This window comes from Leiobunum rupestre, chromosome 5 (assembly GCF_980474605.1).
Source record: "Leiobunum rupestre chromosome 5, qqLeiRupe1.1.hap1, whole genome shotgun sequence".
In the NCBI taxonomy this organism is placed as follows: Eukaryota; Metazoa; Arthropoda; class Arachnida; order Opiliones; family Sclerosomatidae; genus Leiobunum; species Leiobunum rupestre.
Genome location: NC_143388.1, coordinates 21,532,807 through 21,559,956, shown reverse-complemented (window position 1 = coordinate 21,559,956; position 27,150 = coordinate 21,532,807). Strand labels below are relative to the sequence as shown.

Genomic DNA, 27,150 nt, shown 5'->3' with positions numbered 1-27,150 from the left:
CTAAAAGCTTTCTTAATAAAGACCACTTAAAACCAATTTAAAACTTACTTTAAAAGCCCTCTTAATAAAGACCACTTAAAGCCAACTTATAACCTACTTAAAAATTATAAGGAATTATCTGACCACTAAAAACCAACTTAAAACCAACTTCAAAAAATGAGTATTTTCCAGCCAACTTAAAAACAACTTATTACCTCTTTAAATAGTTTATTAAAATATGCTGGCAACTTGAACCTACTTAAAACCAACTTAAAACCAACTTAAATGTGAAAACCTACTAAATACCAACTAAATACCAACTTAAAACCAACTTAAATGTGAAAACCAACTAAATACCAACTAAAAACCAACTTATTTTTTGGTAAGGGGAATATCTCTTCATAACAACTTAACCAAATTTGCTAAAAACAAAAGGAGATCCCGCTCAAAATATAATAACATAATTAAACCTACACGAAATGATCCGTGGTCAAAATTTAAAGGTAAGAGGTTAGGATCACCGGTTTTTTCTATTTCACTTTCAAGTGGATGTAATTTCTTTACATTAAATAAAACAAAAATTATTTAGACTGTTTTTTTTTACTTGTTTTAATTTTATAGGAAGAAAACCTGAGTTGGAATGGCTTTTTGCGTGAGCCACCTTTTGAAAATTTACAATTTGTATATCACGTTCTAAAAAGTGATCACTAAAAATGAAATCATGATTTGAAGGTGTCCAGTTTTCGCGATTTAAAGCAATTATCCATTGAGAAAGTATTGTTGCTTTAGATAAAGGAAACCTATAGTTATATAAAGATTTTAAATAAGAATGAATATTTATCTAAATAATATTATAATTTAATCCTACTTATGGAATGAAACATTTTCCGGTATTGTTTTACTTGTTGAAAAGTTATTGCAATGCGTAAAAGCACAAATGTTTACCATTTTTACCAAATAAAAATTGATTTTTAGTAGAAAACACTTAAACCACTTCTTTTTAAGTAAAAAAAATCACAAAAACTTAGGTAACATATTTTATAATTAAATTTCCAAGTCATAAACGTACTACGCATTTTCCAAATTATCCGCTAAAGTTTTTGCGTCTGTTTTTAAACCCAATAAGCGTTAGGTGGCGCTTTACACGGGTACCACAGGAATACGGAATAACTGCCGGCTGTCTGCTAGTTATCACCGCCGTATATTTTTGTCAAATCAAACTTCGCCTAAGGTGTCTATTTCTTTATTATGTCTATGGTGACGTCATTCAACAAATCCGGATCACACTCTGAGGTTCCCAATGGAAAACGCTATTAGTCAGTTCAGTGGCAGAAGAAACCAGTGAAAGGCTTATGCAAACTAATTTATAATGCAACTATAGTGGCTACATTTTATAATAATAAAAAATATAAAGGTTAAACCACAGAAATTATCAAATAGATCTAACTATTATGAGGTTGTGCGCTGTGATTTAAAGTGTAAAGGGAACTGCTGTTTATCTCTAACTTAGTTTTTTAAGCCCTGATCATGATTTCCTTTTTGAAACATGTCAAACATAGGGCCACTAAAGCTATCTGTTGGGAGTTTATGATGTTTTACAATTAATGAGAAAGCTTATCCATGTCCTTAAAAATCCTTACTAAAGTCCTATCGTGCCTAACAGGTTTGTATATATTTCTATACTGTGTTGTTTTTATTTTAAATTACTCAACTCAAAAGACCATGTGATATTGAAAGGTAATACAACTACTAGTTCCAACTTCCCTTTTTTATATTTTCTGTATTAATTTTCAGGACCTAGTGTTTCATGTACAATAAAAGGAAAACTTGAAAGTATTAAAGGTGGTGAAACTAGTGATTCTGATGTGCCCAAATGTAAAGATGGTTTTATGTGAAATTGCGTTATTAAATTTAATTTTCAATCACTACTTTTTTCTTACAATGTAGTACCAGTCTTTGAAGCTCTCCTTAAAAATTCCATAAAAGAGATTGACCACATGAAGATGGAAAATAGTGTAAGTTTATTTTAAAAATTTAGAGTTAAAATAGGTTGAAAAATAGCTTCCTGAAAAAAAACAATTTACTTTGATCAGGAGCGGTAAGTAATGGAAATGGTGGTACCATACTTCATAAGAATTTTTTTTTATATTTGGGGTGATGTGGCCTGAAAATGAGGAATAACCTTGGGGTTCCCAAAATTGGAACTGACTTGTGGAACCCTTGAATATCTTTGAAATTCAATACTGCTCATTTTTCTTTATTGTGATAACATCCATTAATTTTTCTTCTATCAGTTCTATCATTATTCTATAAACGGCTCATTTATTATTATTTCCCATACAAAATTCAAAAGTTGCAATTCTGATTCATAACTTGTAATTTTTTTATTTTGCCTTATTTTCAGAGTGTGAAGATTAGGAAATGTAATGGTCCAAGTAATAATAATTGTAGACTTATAAACCGTTCGAAACATCCCACTGTGGTGCGTTTTTCTATTGCCTAATAAATTTTCTATAAAACATTTAAGTTGATAAGTTGTTTGGTTTTTGTTATTTCTTTTGCTCCTTAAAGGGGATGAAAAGGAAGAATGAAATTAATGGAAAGAAAAGCAATTACTTCAATATAGTTCAAGACACAATATCACCTAAGGTATGTGGTATCTATCTAAAGTAGTCTGAACTTAGAAAAATATACTAGTACAAACTAAACCCCAAATTAAACAAACTACTTATCTTTTCAACACAAATTTATCCTAAAAATAAAAAAAAAATTTAACTTCAAGTTTATTGACCAGGAAAGAGGCAAAAATTGCCCATCACACCAGGTTTATTATAAATACAGGTACAATGTACAACAATATATACAGCAAGTAAGCGAAATTTACAGGGAACATGATTTTAGAAAAGATATTTTTATAATCATTAGTAGGGTCCATCTTTAGGGCATTTCAGTCCTTAATACTCAGAGGGATAAATTAATGTTGGTATATATGGCCGTAAGGAAGGTTAAGCGAGCACAAGAGGGGCTACGATAGGCGAGAGACACTTAAAAAATGGTGAGGCTGGGTGTTAGACCATAAACGAAATGTGACTGACAAGTATCTAAAAGAAATTAAAAATAAGAAAAAACCACTGTTGTACAATTTAAAAGGCCGTTTCGACGACGCTGGTGTTTGGCGTCGAAACGGCCGTAGCTGTTTTTATAATAAAACCTTTTAAATTGTACAACAGTGGTTTTTTCTTATTTTTAATTTCTAAATTATGTACAAGATTTGTCCTTCATTGAGTTAATTAAAAGTATCTAAAATATAATGGTAATAGTAATAGTTGAATCATGTCTACATTTTCTCTAAGACGAAAGAGCTTGCAGCATTATTTAGACAATTTTGTCTAAATGGAAACAAGGAAGAGACAATTCAATAACTGCCAATAGACAAATTGCCTGTTGGCAGCATGTCAATATGCCCTATTATAAGCACCCATCCTCAGGCATTTCTTATTAGCGTTTGAACCTTCCATCAGTAACACAGCCATTATTAATATTAATTGTGTATAAAATGTTAAATTTTAATAAACATGTTATAATCTTAGTGTCTTAAATAAGAAATTTATCACTGTAGAATTAAATTACGGTCTTTTAGTGCAGCATAATGTCTCTGCTCGAGTTGGCATTTGCACCAACTTTTACAATTGCAAAAGGTTGATTGGTTGCAGGTGGATCCGCTTAATTGTCGTTGGTGAAGTAGGATACACGATGGGCTTAATTGAAGTAAATATACAAAAATTAAAGCATTTCCCAATTTTAATTTGCGGAAATGGTTAAACTTGGGTAAATTAAGTGTTACAAAAACCTTTTACATGGTCAAGGAGCACAGGAGTGCAAGGTAGATGCTTAATTCAAAAATTCCAAAAACGAAGTGTCCCCTTGATATTTTACGCAACTGAGGAACACTACTGCGGCCAAATATCCAGGGATAAAATGTTTCCATCGACCAGAAGATGGAAGGGCCCAAATTCCTTCTATACGATTCACGTGAACCCCTGTTTCAAGATACTCTGCCCACGTGTGTGCCCCTCTGCAAATTTTGCTAAAACCACCTATCTCCAAACACACGACAAGTGTAAAAACGTTTCGTGGACGAATACCAAAATATACTCTTTGAAAAAGTGATGGCACCTGATGGCTCCGCACTTACGCTACGCTCTCGGGCTATGGACACCTAAACCCTTTTCTTACAAATCATGATGGACCTTCTAGCATCTCAACATAGAGGACATATTACCAAGAAAAATATAATATATTTGATCCCCACCCATTAAGAAAACGCTCTATTTCATTTTAAAAAATTCATGCCTCAGCGTGTTTTCATGTTTGCAAAATAATTTTGACACAGAAATGTTCAGTATCATCTAAAGTATCGGACGTGCGTTGTTGTGGTGGTATTTACCAGTAATTTCAAGTAATTACCTCGAAGGTTGAGGCAACAGTTTTCCTCTGAACTTAAGGTTGGATTGGTTTTGAATTACTATTCCATTTCCGTTTATTTGATCACTTTAGTGCAAAGTGTTTTTACATATTCATATTAGTATACTATTTATTTAGGTATGGTAATTACCAATGAAATTGAGGTCATAGTATATTCTGATACACAATGATTTTTAACTTCATCTACTATCACATCATCTTCCTTCATGTTACAAAATGTCAGTTCCACAATTGCATATAGATTTGTACTTTATTTCATTTGCTCTACATATACAAGGGGCCCTTTCACTTTTTTCTGCATTTGCATGATATGGGTTTTAATTTTATTTCCTGTAAACAATAGTAAGCAATAATTATTAAGTCTTTTTAATCTTGGTTTGGTTAAAAAATTTAGTAAACTTACCTAGTAACAAATAAGAAACACTAATGCACAAATGAAATGTGTTTTTGAATTTAACAACAATTATTTCACCATCACGCAGCTAAAAAAACGATTTTGTGTCAAAAATAAGAAGAGTGGCATGTGAATTTCGATTTCTTAAATTATGCCATTGGGTCCGCTTTGCGGTATTAGGAATTTGGTATCAAGAGACAGCCAGATTTCCCGCACGGTACTGATGAGTTCCAAATAGAACGAAACTGGTCTACCGTTGGAATTTCTCGCTATTTTATTTAGTTTTTATGTAGTTTATTACTCGAAGATCTATTTGATCCAAGATTCGCGTTTTTTGTTTGCTCGAAAACCTATTGGTACGAGTTATTAGTAAGTTTTTTAATTTATTTAGGGTTTAGCTATATTATCCCTTTTAATTATGGACTAATCTACTTTTTCGCGTATTTTATCACATCAAGAGACCACGTGACAGAAAATGTAGTTCTTGATTGAAACTATTTCCATTCATTCCCTCTTGGATTCAACCAGCCCTATTTTCCACAACGAAATTTCCACCCACCCTGTGCCTCCGAACTTTTGAGCCCCTTTAAACAAATAGAAATCAAATAATTTTTTTGACAGCAGTGTTGTTGTAAGTTACTGGTGAAGATAATTTTAAATTTGTACATTGAAGTATTTTTTACTTAAAATAGTTTAATATTTAACACCATCCCTGTCACCGGCCTATACACATGTAGTACAATGTATTGGGATCTCTTATATGTTTCCACATATCACTTGTCTCTGACCTGGCTCAATCACGTCAGTGAAAATAAAAGTTTATCGCATTATGCTTATGTGACTATCGTGAGGTGAGTGTACTATAATGAACAAAATTGGTTTTTATAACACTAATCATTAATCCTAATCTAACTATCTAGTGCTACCACACAATATTTTACTAGACTTTCTTGATCAAGTGATAATAATAATAATAATAATAATAAAAGCATCTTTATTGAGGATATCAACATTAGCTATAAGCTAGTTTACATATTGGTCCTTGAGTTAAATTAAAAACGGCAATAAATAATAAATAAATAATCAAGACTTCTAACGCTTAGTTAGAATTAGCATTAGTTGACCTGTCAATGTCTTTAAACCATTTTACTCGGTTTATATATTCATTGTCAAGTTCTTGAATGACTATATAGGGAGTTTCATTTGCTGTAAGCATTGCTGTGTCATCTGCAAATTTATATGGCTTAGTATGCTTTAAGGCTAAAGAAAAATCATTTACGTATATTGAGAATAAAAGTGGACCAAGTATACTGCCCTGAGGAACTTCAAGTGTTACATTTTTACTTTACTTTTGTTTTGTGGTGCTGGCTTAACTCTTACTATATAAATACTATTTCAATCAAACTTTAAACTATTTGTTAACAATCTTATTACAAGTGGGAGATCCATAAAAATTGTGCACTTGCATCTGCGCCTAGTTCTAAAGTGACGCGTCACCTGCTAAAGCTAACAAAAGGGTCAAAAGGCTACAAACAAACACTACATTTTACACAGCTAGAATGTTGAATTATAGATTTATGTAAGTGATTAAGAAAACAATACCAAAACTAAAAAATTGGTTGATGTTGATAGTTTAGTTTAAGTAAAAATCTCTTTGTAACAAGCTAGTAATAGATAATAAACTTTACAACAATTAAAAGTACATTATGAAAATTGACACAAAGTTTTGTTTTATATTTTGTTTTTATTATGCATTTTTATAATCATTGTTAAGTTTACATCATTCAAATTTAATTTGATCTTCAGGGCCAAATTGATGAGTAAAGCAACAGTGCTATCTGCTCCCTTCTTCCCATCCTCGATACTGAGTCCACTTCACCATTACTTAAATTATTCAGCCCTGTGGATCTTCAATAACCGTATCATTATAATTAGATATTGAGAATAGAACAAAGTATTTAGCAGTTAATTTTATTTATTCCTAAGTGGATATACTTCTTTCAAGGTATTACTTGGTAGCTAGTGCATCTTGGTTATTTCCCATTAAATTACTACAAAATATGCCCTAAATAATATCATTTTAAATTTTTTTTATAGTACCAACAACAATGCAAGAGTATGTGTAACTATGGAGATGTTGTGTTCGCAAAGTATAATAGGCAATGGTGGCCAGCTATGGCAATTAGAGGAGCTGATTGTAGGAAGCCACCAGCCAAAGCTGGATTTACATGGGTGTTATGGTTCGGAGAAAGCAATTACAGTGAAGTTTCAAAAGTGATATAAATATTCTTCAACTTGCATACATGATTAATGTATTTGGTTTTTCAGGTCTGTTCATTCAAAGATAACTTTTTACTTCACTACAAATCTCAGAGCATAAAAAATTATCAAAAGTCAATTAAAGATGCATTGCTGGTATTTGTTTTTTTCACTGTTTTTTATTGTCTTTTAGTTAGGATCTATACTTGTTTGTCTAATTGTATTTTTAAATTATATCTTTTTTATCCCACTTATGGGAGTATGAACTAAATTGTAAAATTGCACTACGACTTTTTTTTATAAATGTAACTAGCGATAAATGAGAAACTTCTAGAACCTCCATAAATATTGAAGTTCATACCACTACCTGATAGCTAAGGTCAAGCAAGTCAAGATACGTGATTTTTTAAAGAAATCCAAATTTAGAGTCCTCGAGTTTTACTTGTTATAATTGTTGCTCTAACCTTCTAATTAGTATATTTAAATTATTAAATTGCTATTACTTTTCTCAAAATGAGTTTTTTTTTATTTGTTTGAACTTTACTCTGAAGTATAGTGATACTCCCTTTAAGTTAAATGTATGTGCATACAAACGCATTTTATATGATGATGCCCAAAAACTGATAATGCTATTTTTTACATGGACACAAGTTGTTAAAGTTTAATCTAATTTTATCGCAGGAAATTTGTGCTAGGGTTAATATTTGTGTGAAGGAAGATCAGCTTATAACTCTTGCGTTAAATGACTTTTATCATGAAGATGTGAAAGATTATTTGTCAGATTTAGGTAATGATTTTAAATTGAAATTAAATGATATTCGATTTTGACCTGAAAAGTTTCTCTTCAGGGCCCAAAATTTCTAATGGTATGAAGTCAAAATTGCAAAGCCTCATACCTGCTACTGATGAATCTGAAGAATCTGAGGATTCAGACAATTTAGGCATGTATTTTTTTTAATTTAGGGGGAATTTCAACTAAGATTTTGAATTACAATTATTCTTGCTTAAAACTCTTACATAAAAAATTGTATAAATAAATGTAAAACCATGTAATTAACAATACCCTGTAATTAATTCTATGAATCAAAGTAGATGTCACAATTTTAATTTGAAATATCCTGAAATTTATTTTTAGGAAAAGAAAGGCCTTTGGCTCAAGTTCGTAAAGGAGTTGTGTCGATACAAGGTAATTAATTTTCGTAAGATTTCTTAGGTAATCTGTTATCTACAAATTGTAATTGACAGTTAAGTTTGAGAGAGCAAAAACAGTTTCCCATTGTTTTTCCTTTAAAAGTTGGTTATTATTATTATTGCAACTACTACATTTACAAGGACTAGCCACCATAAGGATGTTCTTTTAAATATTTTTGTAGGTTACCTGAATTTTAAGCACCCTAGTTGAATAAAAAGTTTAATCAAAATATTTCAGTTTGGAATGAAACAATTGTTTTTCATTCAGATACCCATATTGGTTTATTGAGAAAGAGAAAGTGTGTATTAAAAGTAGGGTGGTCCTTATTTTTGCAATAATATTATAATTTAAAATTCATTTAACACTTGCATGAAGAATGTATAAATTTAGCTTGGAGTGTGTGTTGGTAGCTTAGGCGAGTTAGAGGTAGTTGAAGTCCAATTAAAAAACTTAGTCGAGTACGGTTGTTGAAGAAAATGGAGATCAGTATAGTTCGGCAAGCCATCTTGGCATTAGGCCTAGAAGCCATCAGCGCAAGATTAAAAAATGTATTTCCTCGAGCACACATAAATAAACACTTCAAAAGGCGCTAGGCTTAAATGGGGCTTTAAACCTCACTGCACAAAATGGGAAAACTGTCGAACCTTTAAAAGAATTGGTCGAAACTGGCTGGAAAACTAAGGCTAACTTTTGCTGGAACTCTAACACTTCAGAAAAATATAAAAATCCGGTTTGCACAATTCTTTTAATTATCGGAATACTGAACAAAGATGGGGCCCAATCTAACACGGTTCTGCACTGAAAGAATGCGAGAGAGACTATGCACCCCAAACCAGAGGGTAGACTTTGAAAACATTCAAGGTCAACTAATTTTACTATAATTTAAATAACAGCTGACAGCTGCTTGTCCTTTCTCATGACCACCCGAATTATACTTTAAGCCAGTAACATATGTACCTAAATATTGAATCCCACAAAGCATTAATTACTTTTGAGATAAACATCATGCAGAAACTCTATCTAAAGATAACAATTAATTTTAGCTGGGGTACCCGGTATTTCCCAGGTAAATTTGGGTTAAACTCGTGCATTAACTTGTGAATAAGCGCCAGTGACGACGTTCTCTAAGACATTCGACATGAAAATAGAACACTGCAATAATTGTCTCCACGCATGGCACCATACCCAATATCAGTGGCGTAGCGTGCATTTCTTCCACCCGGGGCCAACCCTAAATTTGCCGCCCCCCCAAAAGTAGGCAAAAATTCTGTGATACTCTGATGATTGCAAAATGATTCAAGTCGTTAAAAAATTAAAATTTTATTCTGCGTGTTTTTTGCAACGCGAACTCTTTTATGCAATGGTCAATATTAATTTGTACCTCTTATTCGATTGCCACGATACCCAGATTTGTTAATCTGAACGACATTGAAGATTTTAAATAGTAACTGCACTGCGCTTCTCAATAACAATAACTGACGTTTCATTCGAGCCGGTTAGACTCGTCGACTGTTTTCTGTTGGCGGTTGTTGCAGTGTTGCCACACTCATAAACACAGCGCACGGTGTGACATCACTGCATTGAGGTTAACGGTAATAGTTAGTGTAGGGAGCTGTTGGCTCGAACGCGTGGCATGCAGGGCTTGCCACCACCCTCCTACGCATTGTAACCCGGCCACCTGAATTAAGGGCTTCAAAAGTCGCTTGATGACTTAGGCCTAAGGTGGTGCCTTGGGTATTAGCCTAGCTGATTATTATTATTATTATCAGAAATTATAGCCCAGTGTACCGGTAACAAGAGAACCACACCACCGGAGGCCTATCATCATAATGCCCTACGCCAGCGTCCACAGCCCGGACAGGTGACAAAACCAACTACCCTACTACTGAAGGTCGCAAGCCGCTCTCCCAGCAGAAGGTTCAACAATGGGTTGACTAATTCGCCCCTTCGCACACAGCAGTGGGTTACATGAGCGGGTGCTCTAGCATCGGAATCCAGCACCTTAACTACATAGGTGAGGTGCCAAAGCCCTTAAGAAAAGGTGGACTAAAGGGGGACAACGGGCACACTGCGGTCCAGCGTAACCCGCCATGATCGGCACCGTAGATCCCAATGGGCTCCACAAAGCCGGGAAACCGGGCCACAGCGCCTCATACGGAGACCCGCCGCCCCACAGCAGGCCACCAAATCCGCCTAGGCGACAGGATGCCTGGCCCCTCTCCATTAGTTTGAGCTGAAGCTTAGTTTCCAGCCCTTACCTGACCGAAGTCGGAGGTCGGAGATCGGACCATTTGATCTCAGCTAACATCTCCCGGTGTGCCACCGCCCTTATGGGTTACAAGAGCCGGACCCCGACTCCTCAGTAAAGCCACCAGTTATTGAACACTCAGACCCCTTAAGGGCCTGTGACAACACTGCAATAGTCGCCTGCCAGCGGCTGCCGCCAATGTCACTTTTCTGACCCAGAATATCGACCAGCCGCGTTGGTTTCAATTTGCCAGGCCGCCCCCTACATCTATGCCGCCCGGGGCCATGGCCCCCATTTGCCCCCCCCACGCCACGCCACTGCCCAATATAACACTCTTCTTTATATATAAGATAATTTATAGCCCAGAGCATATCAAGAGAAATTCATTTGGTGTAAAATTTTAAATTAAGCTTCACATTTTTTTAAAGTTACTAACTTGTAAATCATTTTATACATGGAAACTGACAACTATTTCAATTCCATTAAGAAAGCATTTTAAAACGAGCGCTGCACTAGTCATAATTTGCGTGTCTGGCTGATAGTGCTAACGGTTTTCCTCATTAAGCCTAGGACACCTGCTCATTTCACACCAACGTCAATAAAAGTAATTAAGGTTATGAGCTGTAACTTCTTTTTTAATAAAATTTTTAAATACATTTTGTTTTTACCTTATCTATCGCAGTCCATTTTCCTTTACCTACTTTTTTTTAAATAATTATCTGGCATTAAGTTCCAATAACGAACACGTCCGTTAACAGACATCAGACACCACACGACTGATTAATCACTGTCCGTCTGCTATACTCTATGGTTTGTTCAAGATATGCCTTGGCATAGCTCGGTTTAAAAATTATACGAACTCGATATAAGTAGAATAAAGCATTTGTCATGGATAGAAATAGCATAATGAAAATTTACCATCACAATGAATATTTTTTAAAAACACGTTATATCATTGTTATTAATAATAAACAATTAATATATACAAAAATAGTTTAAAACTAAATTAAAATGTGGATTTCTAGCTTAAAATAAACCATTGATATAAATACTGAAAATGACGTTAATTTCAAGTTAATTTATGTACTTAATTTTAATCATGAAAACTGGTGAGTAAAATAGTAAAATAACTAAATTTAAACGTGGATTTCTAGCTTCAAATCAACTGTTGATAAAATAAGTGAAAATGACGTTAATTTCAAGTGAATATTTAAACTCAATTTTACACATGAAAAATGGTGAATATTATAATTAAATATTAATGTTGAAGAAGGGTGAATAAATTACCATAATTTATGGTTAATGGTACTAAAATGACCATTTGGAAAAAGTGAAAAAGAGTGGTATAATTATTTTTTACCCATTTCTGAAACTTATGCACACCACTGTTTCTCAGCCATGCTTATGTGACTGGCAAATTTCATCAAAATCGATTTTTCATGGTGACATGACTGGTTCATTTCCCATCAGTGTCTTTGATGTTATGGTTCTACTGTTATTCTAAAACTAAGTGAAATTAATTTTCTAAAAATACCCTTCGTGCAAAGTTATTACTAAAAATCACTTTTTAAACATTCGTCCTTGTGCCAGCTGTCAGCTATACATAAACCTAAAATATGAGCATAAGATGTTATACAATGGTAATATGAATTTTTTTGTCTCCAGATATTTGTGTTTCATGTGACATGAAAAAGGCTAAAGTTTCCTACCAACATCCAATTATACACGGAGGGTTGTGTAACTATTGTGCCAATCATTTGAAGCGTAACCTTTTTTCGTATTCATTAGAAGATAAGCTCTATGTAAGTGTGCTTCATAGTTTATTCTTTTTATTTTCACCATGATTTAAGAAGTGTTGGTGGAAAAACGGTCACCTTTAGTTTAGTGAGAGTATAGGGTGAGAGTGTCCAGGCAGATAGACTTGAGGTGGTCAGCAGTAATGGGTGTGCTCAACTCATTTCAGAGAGCGTTGGAGCATTTAGAGTCATAATGAGTGGAAACTTTTAAATAATTGAGTAGAGAAGAACGGAGCTGCCTCTATATTTAGTTATTTACCAGAAAGACAATTTAGAGCATAAATTTTAGCTTGACTAAATGAGCAGAAGAGAAGCTTCTCTTTAGTTCTGAAGGGGAGTGAACTTTAGAAATGAGTGCTTCGCTTAGTCATAGATTGAACGAGAGAGGACTGGAGCTTGACTAACTGACAAGGAGAGTACCCGAGGTGTTTATTGCCGATTTAGTTCAAAGTCGGGCGTAATGTAGACCTATATGAAATATGAAATTTCCCAAAAGGAGACGTTGCACTACCCATTCGATTTGCTATGGCAACCGAAAATGTTTTTGATCACTTAAAACAATAAAATCTCCATTTAAAAAAGCATGGGATTTTCTCGGTTTCACAGGGTCCTAGCTACGAAATTTTTGAAAATGTGTAATTTGGACCACATTTAGGTAAATTTCATCAAGTTTGGGTAAATTGAAACATTTTTAGGGTAAATTTGTAACAAATTTTGGGTAAAATAAGGATAAATTCTTATTTTGGTTGTAAGTGGTCAAAAACATTTCGGTTGCCATGGCAAATCGAATGGGTAGTGCAACGTCTCCTTTTGGGAAATTTCATATCTCATATAGGTATACATTACGCCCGACTTTGAACTAAATCGGCAATAAACACCTCGGGTACTCTCCTTGTGAGACGAGCAAATAAGAATTAACCTATAAATTGTTTTCTGTGTTTCTACCCTAGCTTTTAAATTGATTTTTCAGAAATTTTTATTATATTGGTAGTTCTAGAAATTGGAAATATTTTAGAATTGTAATATGTTAGAAGGTAATAATTTCCTTATAAAATTGATAAATGAAAAGTAAATTTGTTGGATCTGAATGCCTATGAAAAAGAGACGTTATCTGATCTGCTCTTGAGAAAGTGAGGGAGACAAATATGTCAAGTTAACATGAGTGGCTTGGATTTTGATAAGCAGGTGTTAAATTTTTTTCCCGCTTTGGTTAATTGCTCCTAGTACTTGTTCAGGCTGCTCATGCCATAACTCAAAGGTGAAGACTTATTACTTTTTCAAAATACATATTACACGTTCTTTTAAAGATTTTCTATTGTTGTTAATCTCAGTTAAAATGTTAAAGGTTCATCAGTCTTGTAAATAGAGATAATAGTTTTTCTTTTCGTAGACAAATTGCTTTCTTTGTGCTTCAGAACATGAACCAGTAATTTGTGACAATATTCAGTGTTACAGGTGAGTTAATTTTATTGTACGAATTACCTAAAACCTATAAACAGTTTTAATGCCAGCTGTAGGTTACACAGGCTACTCTTTTTTTCGAGCCTTCATTTTACCCCTCTTACTTGCCTCCCGCTCATCAGCCATTGCCTCTGCCCTCAGGGGGGAGTCTAGCATCCAATCTTTGATTATTTATTTATCTGTAATGGAGGATGGGGCTGAAAGGGGGAAAACCAAGCTTTGACGCGCCCTGGAAAATACCGCAGAAAGACTGTATTGCCTAATTTTTTAAGTTGATTCGAACCATTTATCTTTGGTGAAATTATTGAAAACCTAAAAGCTAGTGCACTTTTCTCAGTTGGAGAAAATTATCAATAAATTTAAAAAAAACTGTTTTTATGGTACTAATTTATGATGATAATAATCATGATAGTAATTTTCATTAACAGGAGTTTTTGTGCTGAATGCATTGAAATGCTAGTGTCAGAAGAAGCACTAAACATTGTAAGTATTATCTAAATATTTTCAAATCTGTCTTCCATTGCTATATATTGGCATATATATAAGTATTTTTCTTAAAAGCAAAGACCACCATTGTTAAAAACCATTTTAAATCCGTAGAAATAACGCAACTTCGACAGCGATCCAACAACATATATTTAATTCAAGGCTGGTTTAAAATTGTGGTAACAATTACTATGAACAATTTATAACGCAAATAGCTTTTTAAAAGCTTTAGCGTATAAAAAGGATATTCTTAAAACCACTTGCCAAGTTGTCCTAGGAATTGGGTTTTTTAATCGGCCTTTAATTAAATATATTTTACATGTTGTTGGATCGCTGTTGAAGTTTCGTTATTAATAATCGCTTGATGCATTGTAGGTGTTTCCTAGTTTTGACGAAAGTTTGTAAACGCGATAACTTCTCAACTGTTGGTTGTAGAGGGATAACTTTTCCACTTTCTAAATATGAACCTATCATTGTGAATTCAAAAACGTGCGAGTCAGTGCTGTATAACCAATATTTAAAAAGTTGTCAAAAATGAGTTTTGAAGGTTCCCGAAAAACTATTAATTTTTGGCGGACGAAACCGATAAATAGCGAAAGATATTGGAAAATAAATAATAGTTGCAATTGGTTTCATCGATCTATCTATTATAGTTTTCTGGCAGAATTAAAAAGAGGGCAAGAATTTCACCTGTCGAAGACTTTTTAAACAGTGTAGAATTTTAAAAATTCTCATAAAAACTCAAAATTGGAAAACATACTACCCATTGCTTTTTCAAATTATTATACCAAAGTTAGAAGAAAGCGTAGGACTAATCAATCCCTCTGTAATGGGGATTAAATTTAAAAAAAATTACCACTAAGTAATTTAATTTTAATCCAACTTAATTATTTACGGGCATCGTCATAATCCTTATATATAGAGTAATATCGGTGTGACGTATGTCGACGTCACCCATGCTTTTTCCTATAGATAAAAAACTGCCCTCAAAATGGCGGCCATAGCCCAAAGCTACAGAGCGATACTACTCTATTAATGTACTCCACCATTGCTGTAATGAGATTAATTTTTTCAATGAAAACCTTTTTTTAGGTAAAAAAGCAAACTCCATGGATGTGTTTTCTGTGTCGAGAGTATGATAAGAAGTCATTTGGATTAATTGAAATCAAACCGGAATGGATAAAGAATATTTGTAATTTTACACAGCCAAATAAAACCCACTCGTTTAATGGTGAATTGTTTATCAAGGAGAAAAAGCCAATAACGGTGCTCTCACTGTATGATTCTTTAGATATTGGTAATTACCATTTTTTTATCAATACATATTATGAAATTGTTTTCCATCTATCCTCAATGAATATTTATTATTTTTTTTCTAAAGCACGCCAATAGGTGTCTCCATAAAATACAGGAGGTCAGGTGTTATTGTTCTTTCTACATCTCTAGTTTTTTTTAAGTTGTTCAAGATAGAGAACACGAGCTTGAGTCGATTTTGGAATTAGAAGTTTAAGTGCTAAATGCGCGTTCTAATGAAGTACTAAAAAGCTTAAGCTTGGAGAAAAACATTTTATACTTTTAATTTTTAATTTTAGTTTATTTTATTTAAACGCCTATCATCAGTTTGAATAGATAAAGCCTCAACTAAAAAAAACATTTGATGGCGTTAGATGTATGCTAATAGGTGCTTCAATAAAATGAAATGTGCAATTCACTAGGAAGTATGAATACACACCGCATGCTTGTATAAACTACTTGTTATGAGGTGTTTTGCTATTTAGTCTGAAACAAGAGGCTGGTTTTCAAAAAGGGAAAAACGACATGAGAAACACTGATGTAATAAAAATTGTCCTGCCTAATGTATTTTGTTAAGCTAGTCTTCACTGCGTTTTTGCCCTTTAGAAAAATTAAAATCATTCTTAAGAAATCATTTTTCTATAAAGGGTTGAACCTAGTTGACTTTTGTATGGATCCAGTTATGGCTACGTATGTGGGAATAAATTTTATTGAAGTCCCTATTGTGGCCAGATTAAAAAAAAAGTAGAATATGAAACTATAGTTTTTGCCTGATGTTGAGGCCTCTAATCTATTAACTTTCTTCACTCTAGAAATAATATAGCATATAAAGAGACAAACAATTGGTTTTCGGAAGTTATTTGGTAATTTTTTTCTGTGATAAAAGTATTGTGGTATAAAATATCATTCCTGTGTTTAGTTTAAGTTAGACCTAGGTAATTTTAAGCATCACTTATTCTTTCAGTCGAGTATCAGATACTTTTAAGTATGTCTTGTTACTCGATGGTAGGCATCCATGTGTAGCTTTGGCCAATTATAAATTTAATTTGAAGTTTATCCAGCAACCTGCCTGTTCTCGCTCCAGTTCTATGTAGGGTTATAGGCTTGGTAGTACACTTTCTTCTATCCAGTTTCTAGCACAGTTTCCCTTAGAATTTTCATTTAAATTGGTTCAGTTTTACAAATAATTTGTGCTACTTTGTTTTCAATATTGGTTCTAAAGATCCAAATGTCTTAAAATTTCTAAAGGAATGGTTTTAAGATTGTCTAATATTGTAGCTAATATGGCACATTGGTACAGGAACGCTTATTGCACGGACGGGCTCAAGAAAAGTGGGTTAGAAGCTCAAAGATTCAACCAGCAGTAGATTCCTAAAAAGACTGGTGTCAGATCGACTGGCGTTTGAGTCTGTAGATAGACGGCTAAGAGAAATACAAGAAATTTGTATCTTTAAATTTAATAATTAAAATCGTAACAATAAATTAAAATGGCTTGTATTTTTCTTCAAACTCATTTTACTTCTAAACGGACATTAATGAAGTTTTGCCACTTGTTATTAAAGTTTCTCGCCTCACGGATAAAAAGCAATTGATAGTTTAATGAAAACATTTTGGTTCACCCTTACCGAAAAACGTTAGCCTAATAATCGTTAAAAAGTTGTTGCATTAAATCTTCCAAAAATTGCCTTCAAAGGTTGTTAAAAAGTTACCGAAATATTGCTCCACAGTTGCGCAACGGTTGCGCAACTGAGGCCCAACGGTTGCCTGATTTTAAGTTGTGTAAAAATTGTTTCCAAAAGTAGCTTGAAAATAGCGTTAAAATCAATGGGAAATTGCTTATGAATGTCAAAAAGTTGCCCAACCATTGTGCGTATATTGTCAAAACGTTGCTCAACCATTGTGCGTATTGAACCACTAATTAGTAGTAATTGTAGTAAAATAATTAAAAAATGATATACAACCAAAATTAACTTTAATTAAAATTAAACAAACTTTACAAGAGACTAGAATATTCGGACATGTCACTGTCACTAGTTTTTTTCTCCTTGCAATGGGTTCATTTCACCACCACACTTTTCCTTGGCTTTTATCTTCCTCATTTGCCTCACGGCCACAGTCACTTTGTTGTTAATCTTTTTCACTAAATAGTTCTCCTTAAATTTAGAAGTCTTGAAATACTTTCCAATGAATGCTAAAAGATATAAATGTATAGTAACAGCAAACTTAATTTTGATCTTTAAAATAAATTATCCCTTATTTAAATAAGGATCTTAAAATATTAAATTTCAGGAGTAGATATATATTTTCCATTACATTTTACATGTAATTAAATTAAAACTGGGTTTGGACATGACCAGCCAACAGGACTGAGCGATATAATTAGTCTACACTAATAAGTCCTTCAGAAAAAAAACCTAAATAAACATGTTCTGGAAAATTATAGTTTTAAAATGAAATATATCTCATATCAAATTTATATTAATAATATATTAAAATGTTTACAAAAGATAAGATCAATTTAAGGAATTCGCAAATTTTTCTTTAAAAATAATTAGTTTAATATTTTAAAACCATCATAAAAACCATACACACCAGTGATTGCATCCCAAACAACCGGCTCTATCCCTTTTTTTGCCCCTTTTCCTTTAGCACTAAGTTTCGCCAATTCCCCGGTGGTGTACTTCGATCTTAAAATCGCACCAATTGCGGCTGATGCACTTTTCTCGTATGAGATGTAATATCAAGAATGTATTTATTTATACTCAGGGAGAATGAATATGTCGAGATTATTTTTAGCGTTTCTCCAATTCCACCCATTGGGCCCCCCGGTATGCTCCTCGACATGTTCATTCTCCCTGAGTATAAATAAATAAATACATTCTTGGTAATATAAATATCTGATATTACTTACTTTGCCTCTGTGGTTCCAAATAAAGCTTCTCGGAGAAGTTTGTTTTCCAGCTCTAACCGTTGATTATTGCTTTCTAAAACTAATCACATGCGAAAATTAAATGTTTGATTCGAGAAAAATAAGTAAATTATGTGATTTATGATAATTACTTTCGTATTTCATTTTCAAATCGTCCAAAATGGCATCGTTCTCCATGATATAAGTGAAAGAGCCCCACCGGTGTTTTGAAAATTCACCCAGAAAATCAGGTAGTGGACGACGCGTTGTAGCTTTCTCTATGTCTTCAATTCGCGCGGGAAACTGACGAAATTCAAACGCCATCTATTGCGCGCGAAGCCACTGATTTCTTATATTAATAGTCTTTGGCAACGTTTTGATAATTCTGTGGCAATTTTTGAAACTCGTCTTGTGTCACCCTGAGTAGTCCTTTTGCATATCCTATACCTTTTTATCATTTACTATATTTTTTGCTGAATATTCAGCCTGCAATGTTTTAACAGCAACTTTAAGGCAATCTTTAGGAGACAACAGTTGAGGTGATTTTTGACAAACATTATAGCAACCTTTAAACCATTAATTTTCTTTATAAGTACTAGAAAGTCTCAACAAATAAAGTTGTGTTTGGTTGCCTATTATAGTTGCCCCAAAAAGTCGAAGTTTCTCTATAGTTGACAAAATATTGTCAATTGGTTGTGTGAAATTTTTGTAAGGGCAAGGAAGAATATTGTTTTCCAGATTTAAGGCTGTGTCCGGTTTTTTGGGGTAGACTTTTAGAAAGTTTCGGTACTCTTATCTGTAACACCCTGTATATGCTACAAAGTTTATTGGCAAACTGCCTCCATACAAGAAGCTCAAGGATAAGGGCCAAAACGGGATACATTTAGTCCCAATTTCCCAAACAGCAAATTGAGCTACCATATTGTTTTCTACTTAAATTGGGATTAGTTATAATCTGGAAGCATAGTATGTTTATAAAGTTTAATATTTAGGTATTTTTTACAACCCATTGGCTTGGGGCCTTAACCTGTGCTTGGTAAACTTATCTAATTGGTCCTGATTAGTAGTATGAGTGCACCATTACCAAAATGCCAAACGTTTCCTGTTTATTAAAGATTACATTTCGATTAGCTATTTTATACAATAGCTCATCGAAATGTAATCTTTTCCGACTCCAAGTCCTCCAAAATACGATGGGCAAACTTATTCTTGGGATAAATAGACCGACATCATCAAAATATGTTCACACTCAACTTTCCCTAACTCTTCTTGATACAAGAAGAAAAATCCACATGGCTTCTTTTGTATTTAAAGCGCAACATGGAATGCATCCGTCATATATAAATGAACTATTCGTTAGTTTAAACTCAATCCATTCACATAATACTAGAGCTTCCGATAAGAATTTATTTATCCATACCCAAGTATCAAAAAAGAGTCAATATAGTGTCGCCTTTCGTTGCACACTTATCTGGAATGGAAGTTTTTGATTAGTCATAAATTGTCAATTTTGTATTTGATTTATTTTAATTTATGGAGAGGACCTTTATGTAAACTAGCCTTGGCTAATATCGTTATCCTCAATAAAGATATAATGATCAATATTGGATGTCCTTTACAAAACTATATTGGCTACCATTTTGTTTATTCAAATTATTAAAATGTTTCTGCCATTTTTTTGACCGAAGTTAATTAAGTGTGTTGCATATCCAAAAATTATATCCCCAGAAGAATACGCAACAAATTTCAACACTGTGCTCTCCTACTGTAATTGAATTTTAGTTGTAATGTTAAATAGATAACTCATAATTGGATACAGAAATAGCTGGTTCTGCTCCTTAAAACCCAATCTCTGTGCACTTCATGGACATAGTATTGTTGTTTCAATTGAATTTATTTTTTCTTAGGTTTTGAAACTTTGAATGGGTTAGGCTTGGATATACTTAACTATTACGGAAGCCAAATTGAGAAAAATACCACTACCGAGTTGAAGCTAGAAGTTCCAGAAAATATTACTTTCCTGGGTGGCTCAACAAAACTTACTGCACTAGAGGTTTGGATATTCAAATTAAATTTTTTTATTTTGTTAAGTTAGTCATTTTTGATGTAAAATTTATGGCAAAGTCTTGTTTTCATATTATGTTAGCAAATAATACCGTAATATAACTACGTTTCACATAAGCATGTGAGATTTTGGGTGAAGTGAACTACAGCGGCCTCATTGAATTTTATATTAATTTTGGTTGCGCCTGATAGACCTTGTCACGTAGATGCCAAGGGTATTTTTTTATTTTGGCTGCAAATGATTATTTAATTTTTTTAATTTTAAAAATTTCTCATTTTCATTGAATTTTATATAAATTTTGGTTGCGCATGATAGACCTTGTCACGTAGATGCCGAGGGTATTTTTTTATTTTGGTCGCAAATGATTATTTAATTTTTTAATTTTAAAATTTCTCATTTTTATTGAATTTTATATTAATTTTGGTTCCGCCTGATAGACCTTGTCACGTAGATGCCAAGGGTATTTTTTATTTTGGCCGCAAATGATTATTTAATTTTTTAATGTAATTTTAAAAAATTCTCATTTTTGCGCATTTTCACGTGTTTCGTTGTACTTATTTACGTCGTGTGTTCGCCGACACCACAGTTTCGGTGTCCATATAATTTCCACGTGATATTCCGGTACTTAATAAAATCAATTACAGTTTTTGTTCATTTTCTAGGTGTTTTGTGTTTTTGGGGCACAAAGTGATATTCCCGTACTTTATAAAATCAATTACAGGTTTTGTTCATTTTCTAGGTTTTTGGATTTTTGGGCCACAAACGCTTTTTTTCTGGTTGATATTAAAAGTATATACTTGATGCGTAAGGCTTGGTACTGTCCTCTAGGTCGTGTTATAAATGGCCCATCGCTTTTTTTAGTATGAGGGTGGGGAGGCGCCGTGCGCCCCCAGCGCTTGAGCGAAGTGAGTGCGCGGCGCCGTCAGGCGCCAATACGGGGAATCTCAAAGTGCGTCAAGCGCTAATACGGGGAATTTAGTAACGTCTTTTACGTGTTTTGGAAGCAAACCTGTTCTAATTTTTGTTACTATTTAAGTTGATACGATTTCACTAATTACGATGCCACTAGGTACGATTACAGCAGGCCCACCGTCAATGCTCGGAATGGGGCTGGGGTGCGTCACAAAAGTGGTGTCGACGGATACACGACGGAACTATTGTTTAGAAAAACGTTAGTAATCCCCTAAAATGACTACTTAATTAAAAAAATTATCATTTGCGGCCCAAAAAAATTTCTTCGTAATCTACGCGTCAAGCGCTACATTATCCGCAAAAAAAACAAAAAACGGTAATCCCCTAAAATTACTACTTTTTTAAAATTAAGTCAATTAAAATAATAATCATTTACGGCCCAAAAAATAGTTTCGTAATCTTCGCGTCAAGTGCTACATTATCCGCCAAAAAAATACAAATAACGGTAATTCCCTAAAATTACTACTTTTTTAAAATTAAGTTAATTAAAAAAATTATCATTTGTGGCCCGAAAAAAATAGTTTCGTAATCTACGCGTCAAGTGCTACATTGTCGACCAAAAAAAAAGCAAAATTACATGAGGCCGAGATTTTTATTGAAAGTAATTTATAAATGGACTTCATTTTTGGTGGATTAGGCCAAATGCATACTTTTGCCTTGTTGTTAAAGACTGAGGACACTGAATTTCCACCAATCTTCTCCTGTATTTGATTTTTTTGAGGAGTGTTAGCTTGGACTTAAATGGCTTTTGAACCTAACCTCTTTCGTCGATGCTCTATTTGAAAAAAGGGTAGTCTTGACTCATCCTTCGTCCATTACTGACATTTAGAGTTCTCAGTGGGTTCTGTGATCATGACATTATAGCATGCCTTATCCACACAAAATTTAAACCTACTAATAGACAGAAAGGGAGTAGTCTTCTTTACCACAAGGCTGACTTTGACCAAATCGCCTACCTACTAATAGAGCGACTTGTTACTACACCACAAATTGGTTACATTGAAGATACATGGGAGCTATTCAAACAGGCAAAGCTGACCACAATCAACGATTGCACACCTTGTTAGTCTTATCGCTACTCATTCTCACCTACTCTGGTTAACGGTGGAAGTCAAGCAAAGTTGCAAGCGCTAAAGACGCTTGTGTACATCTTCTAGAACAACAATTCCCCGAACAAATGGGACACCTTCCGCATTATGAGGCGGGAACTAAAAACAATCCTTCGACTTAGCGGTGCTAAGCGCATCGGAAACCTTCTAGAAAACCACAGAAACAGTGATTCTTTTTTAAGCTACTTTGACCAGCTAAATCTACTTCCAGGGTAGTCTTCCCTCTCAAGCACCCGCAGGTGGAAATTCTGTGCTCTCACTTCTCCATTGTTCATATTGCTGACACGAGTGATCGTTTTCGCTATGCCTAGGCTCCCTCTCAAGGCTATGGTTCCTGTTAAGATATGGGTCGCGGGGGTTCCCAAGGCTGCCGGCCCAGATGACATACCTTTGATGGTGCTAAAGAGATGCGTTGTTACCATTGCTCCTGCTCTGGCCGTGTGGGCTGGTCTGTTAGGTGACAGAATTATTGGCCCGTTCTTCCTGCCAAATCGTCTGAACGGTCAAAACTACTTGGAGTTCCTTCAAAATGAAATATCCAACGTGTTGGACGGCATTCCTATGGCCGAGTACAGACGCATCTGGTTCCAGCAAGATGAGGCGCCACCTCACCAATATCGTGACGTGGTTGCATATCTAAACGACGAGTTTCCTGGAAGATGGATCGGAAAAACTGGTCCTGTTCGTTGGCCTGCAAGATCCCCTGATCTAACACCACTCGACTTTTTTCTTTGGGGATTCGTAAAGGACTACGTATACCAAACACCTGTGACGAGCGTTGAAGATTTACGACAAAGAATCATCGAAGCATGTCGCCGGGTGACTCCAGAAATGGTTCGGGGAGCATTTTGCAATATGCAACATCGTGCATATTTGTGCATTGCATCAGAAGGTGGCATTTTTGAAAACATTTTGTAGAAGTCATTAAAAAACATTTTTCACTTGGGCTAATTATTATTTGTTTATTTTTCGAAATCTTATAACTGAAATGCATGTTACCTACAATTCGTTAAAGGCTATTGCCTGCTAGTACAACTGTTTTTCCCCCGACCTCCAAACTCAGTGAAAAATAGGTCTTTTTCAACCGAACCAAAATTTTTTTTACACTTTCGACTATGCCCTACAACTTTTCTATTACCGGTGAAAAAATAAATTTTACAAAACGGCACAAAATCGTTCGATTTTTCTGAAATTTAGTAACAAAAGCCTTCCATTCCTAACAAATAAACCCTGACAATTTCAGAACCCTAGCATAAATACATTTTGAGAAAAATGGCCTGATTGAGCAAATTGAGACACCCTGTATATATCGGTCATAAAATTTACGGTTATCAAAACTAAACGATTAGGATAGCCATGGATTAAGTTGAGAACATGCTACTAGATATGGCTAATATATTAATTAGAGAATTAATTCCATTCAAATGTAGAAACGCGTGTAGTAGAGCCGCGATTCACGATAAAAAAAACAATACCGCGCCAAGAAGAGGTGAGGTGGTTGTCCGTGTCAGGCATGGGGCTGTGGTTTAATATTTTTAACCTTCTTCCTATCGCGGATTCACAAGAGCTTCTAAAACTTCTTATCTTATTTCTCTTCATTTAAAAACACCGAGACAGAGAGGATTATTATTTCTACCTAAAAACTATTTACAATAGTGCACTTGGAGCACACGTGCCTCTTGACCGGATGCGGGGTTTTTCTTAGAAGCGTCCATTTAAACACTCAAGGTGGAACATTCTTTTGCGAAGTTCTACCCCAAATACCTAAATGGACTCTACTATCAATGGGTCAATAGATGATACGAAACTCAATAGCCTTGAACCATGTCCTCAAGGTCATTTAAAACTATCTCGAGAACTGTGAAACCTAGAGACTCAGTTCCAATTAGAAAGGTGTGTCATCCAAGGGTCTCCGTACCCATGTAAATTGGCCAATAGGAAGCCAACAAAATAAACATCAAAAACATGAAGGTCAAAAATAAAAATTTCCAAGAGATCATGCTTAGGTATTAATAATTTATAAATTACTTGTACTACGGCAACGACCTTTTCTGGACCAATTCACTCCGGTACGATATATTAGGCTATTAAGATTCGGTTGACCTTGAGCCATGTCTTTAAGGATATTCAAAATGTATCTCGAAAACCGTTAGGTCTGGAAGGTCGGTTCCAATTCGAAAAGTTACGCCATCACTTTTTATATCCTAATGGATTTTCACCGACCTAATTTTAGCTTAATTTAAATAAATTTTTATGTTGATAATTAGTCATTGAACATTTTTATTTATCATCCTCTGGTTTTTGGTGTTTATTTTCTTGGCTTACTATCGGCCAATTTATATCGGCTCAAAGCCACTTTTTCATAATCTAATCGGAACCGATTCTTTAAGACGAACGGTTCTCGAGATAGATTTTGAATGACTTTGAGAATATACTTCAAGGTTTTGCATCATCATGCTATACGATCTGAAAATATCAAATTCCTAGGGAAAATAGCGTTACAATTATTAGCTCTGGATCCTTTTTTAGTGTACACCCTGTATAGCTTTTATAGCCCAGAGTAGATACACAAGTGCATAATGAATCATAAAGGCGAAGCGTTTAAGCATTTTACAGAATATTAAACAGAAGAAGAGAATCGAACGTGGCATATAATTTACTTCAGCACTGAAAACTGAGAATGGGCTAGAGTATTTGGCACTGGAGGGAGTTCGTTTGGTTCTCGGCAGGCCGAGAGGTTAGCAACCTTGCAACGCCCAGTAACCTCCCAAACTAATGTTTGCCGTGGAAAAAGACATTTATAATTATCTACCTCTAGTTAAAGATATTAGTAAGTTCTTAATAAATACTTTATTTAGTGTTCTTGAAAATAAGCGCTTTAAATTTTGGTTCCCTAAAGTGAGGAGACACTTGTTGCGCCGAAAATAGGTCGGTGGAGACATGATCACGACAGCCAATGAGGAGATAGAACTTGAATTACGTCGTCTATTTTATCTAATTTATGCCAGAAATAATTTTGATTTCACATCGTGCCGCTGAAATGTAAGATTGGTTCTTTTACAGTGTAGCCGATGACATACCGTATTCTACATAACTCTCCAAGAATTAGGCTTATAAGGACCATGGATTTCGCAATCGAAAGGATATATCTTGCCCTCGGTAGTCCGTTATTAATTTTAGATTGGTACTGATTCCTCAAATTTGGCGATATCTTCATGAGCGGGAACAACTCTTTCCAGACTGACAAGGTAAACGGCGTACCATCATCAGAGATGACTTCTTCTGGACACCCATGCCGAAAATAATTTTAAAAATGCATTAGCAACAGCAACCTCAGTAATATTTCTGATTGGAAATAACTCCACTTATTTGCTGAAATAATCGAGAAGGACCTCAATAAACCTGTTCCTACGTTGGATGAGCAAGAGCTGCCCCATCGTGTCGATGTATACCAACTGGAACGGGCCATTACCGGAAGTATTGGAAATCATTTTACCACACTGCTTGGAATTTGGCGTTATTCCGAGCCTTGTATTGCTGACAGCTCTAGCAGTTTTTCAGCCAGGTATAGATCACTTTCCGGAATCTAGGATAGAAGTAATTGTTTTCAGTGTCCAACCGTCCATGATGCCCAGATACTGGATGATTATGATACATATATTTAGAAATATGTAATTTCAGCCCTGCTTTCTGCAATTTAGAGGGAACAAAACGTCGCGCTCGACCCAAGTTACGCTTACTATCACGATGTCATTCAGGTACAGTCGCCCACAAAAGTAACGTTCTTCTTTTCTTTCATATTATCGGCGGCGCGCCGCAACCCTTCTAAAGCATTTCTATTTTTATTTCTCTGGTATTTTCTTTATTAAGATTCTAACCTATTTTCGTATCTAATTTTAGTAATTTAAGTTATTTTGCATGAAATGATGCGATTTCGAAAGTAAAAATGGTTTTTCCCACCATTAAGGCAGCGTTGCTATATAAAGACTAGTCCGGTAAAGTCTACAATCTCGATGTAAAATATACATAAGACAGTCGTTGTTTTCACGCTTTTAAAACCTCATTATTTTAGTTAAGGCACTTTTTTAGACTAAAATTTAAAAAAAAACAAACGCGCTTTGCTGTCATCTAACGATTTATTTAGCAGAATAAATTTTATAACATATTACAAAGGCATTATCTACCTTTGTATTAGGGATTTCTCGGAAAAGTGTAAGATAGAAAACAAAATTTGGTTTTAAGAAAGAGAACATGTTTGATGTCTTCAATTTACAGCTGTTTCGTAAGGAGCGTTACAAAACCTTTAATATCTTGAAATTTTTGCGCTGAAAAGTGGTGTTTTTGTAGCGGTTGGCTTTAAATTGTGGGGTCTTCCATATAAAATGGCCTGGGGGTTATATTCCCTTTAAGTTTTCTCAGGGATTCTGTGTGGACGGATACCGTTTAACACTGACTCTCAGACCATGCTCAGAATAGGAATTGAGAGTTAAAAGCCATAAGCAA

General features: G+C 34.4%; 1 protein-coding gene and 1 long non-coding RNA gene across 2 annotated transcripts in view; one reads left to right on the top strand and one right to left on the bottom strand.

The window, feature by feature from the left end:
• LOC149943787 (uncharacterized) overlaps positions 1-27,150 on the bottom strand; it is a 413,771-nt gene that overhangs the window by 101,144 nt on the left and 285,477 nt on the right. The window lies entirely within an intron of this gene.
• Positions 1,624-27,150, top strand: part of LOC149943794 (DNA (cytosine-5)-methyltransferase 3A-like) — a 59,392-nt gene continuing 33,865 nt past the window's right edge. The window contains exons 1-15 of the mRNA XM_090175089.1: positions 1,624-1,716; positions 1,774-1,854; positions 1,927-1,994; positions 2,384-2,461; positions 2,551-2,628; positions 6,956-7,132; positions 7,187-7,273; positions 7,799-7,904; positions 7,966-8,058; positions 8,253-8,303; positions 12,223-12,359; positions 13,744-13,808; positions 14,243-14,297; positions 15,393-15,597; positions 20,409-20,554. Coding sequence (XP_090031215.1) covers positions 1,977-1,994; positions 2,384-2,461; positions 2,551-2,628; positions 6,956-7,132; positions 7,187-7,273; positions 7,799-7,904; positions 7,966-8,058; positions 8,253-8,303; positions 12,223-12,359; positions 13,744-13,808; positions 14,243-14,297; positions 15,393-15,597; positions 20,409-20,554 — 1,296 coding nt within the window. The 5' untranslated portion in view covers positions 1,624-1,716; positions 1,774-1,854; positions 1,927-1,976. The remainder of the gene's footprint in view (positions 1,717-1,773; positions 1,855-1,926; positions 1,995-2,383; positions 2,462-2,550; positions 2,629-6,955; positions 7,133-7,186; positions 7,274-7,798; positions 7,905-7,965; positions 8,059-8,252; positions 8,304-12,222; positions 12,360-13,743; positions 13,809-14,242; positions 14,298-15,392; positions 15,598-20,408; positions 20,555-27,150) is intronic.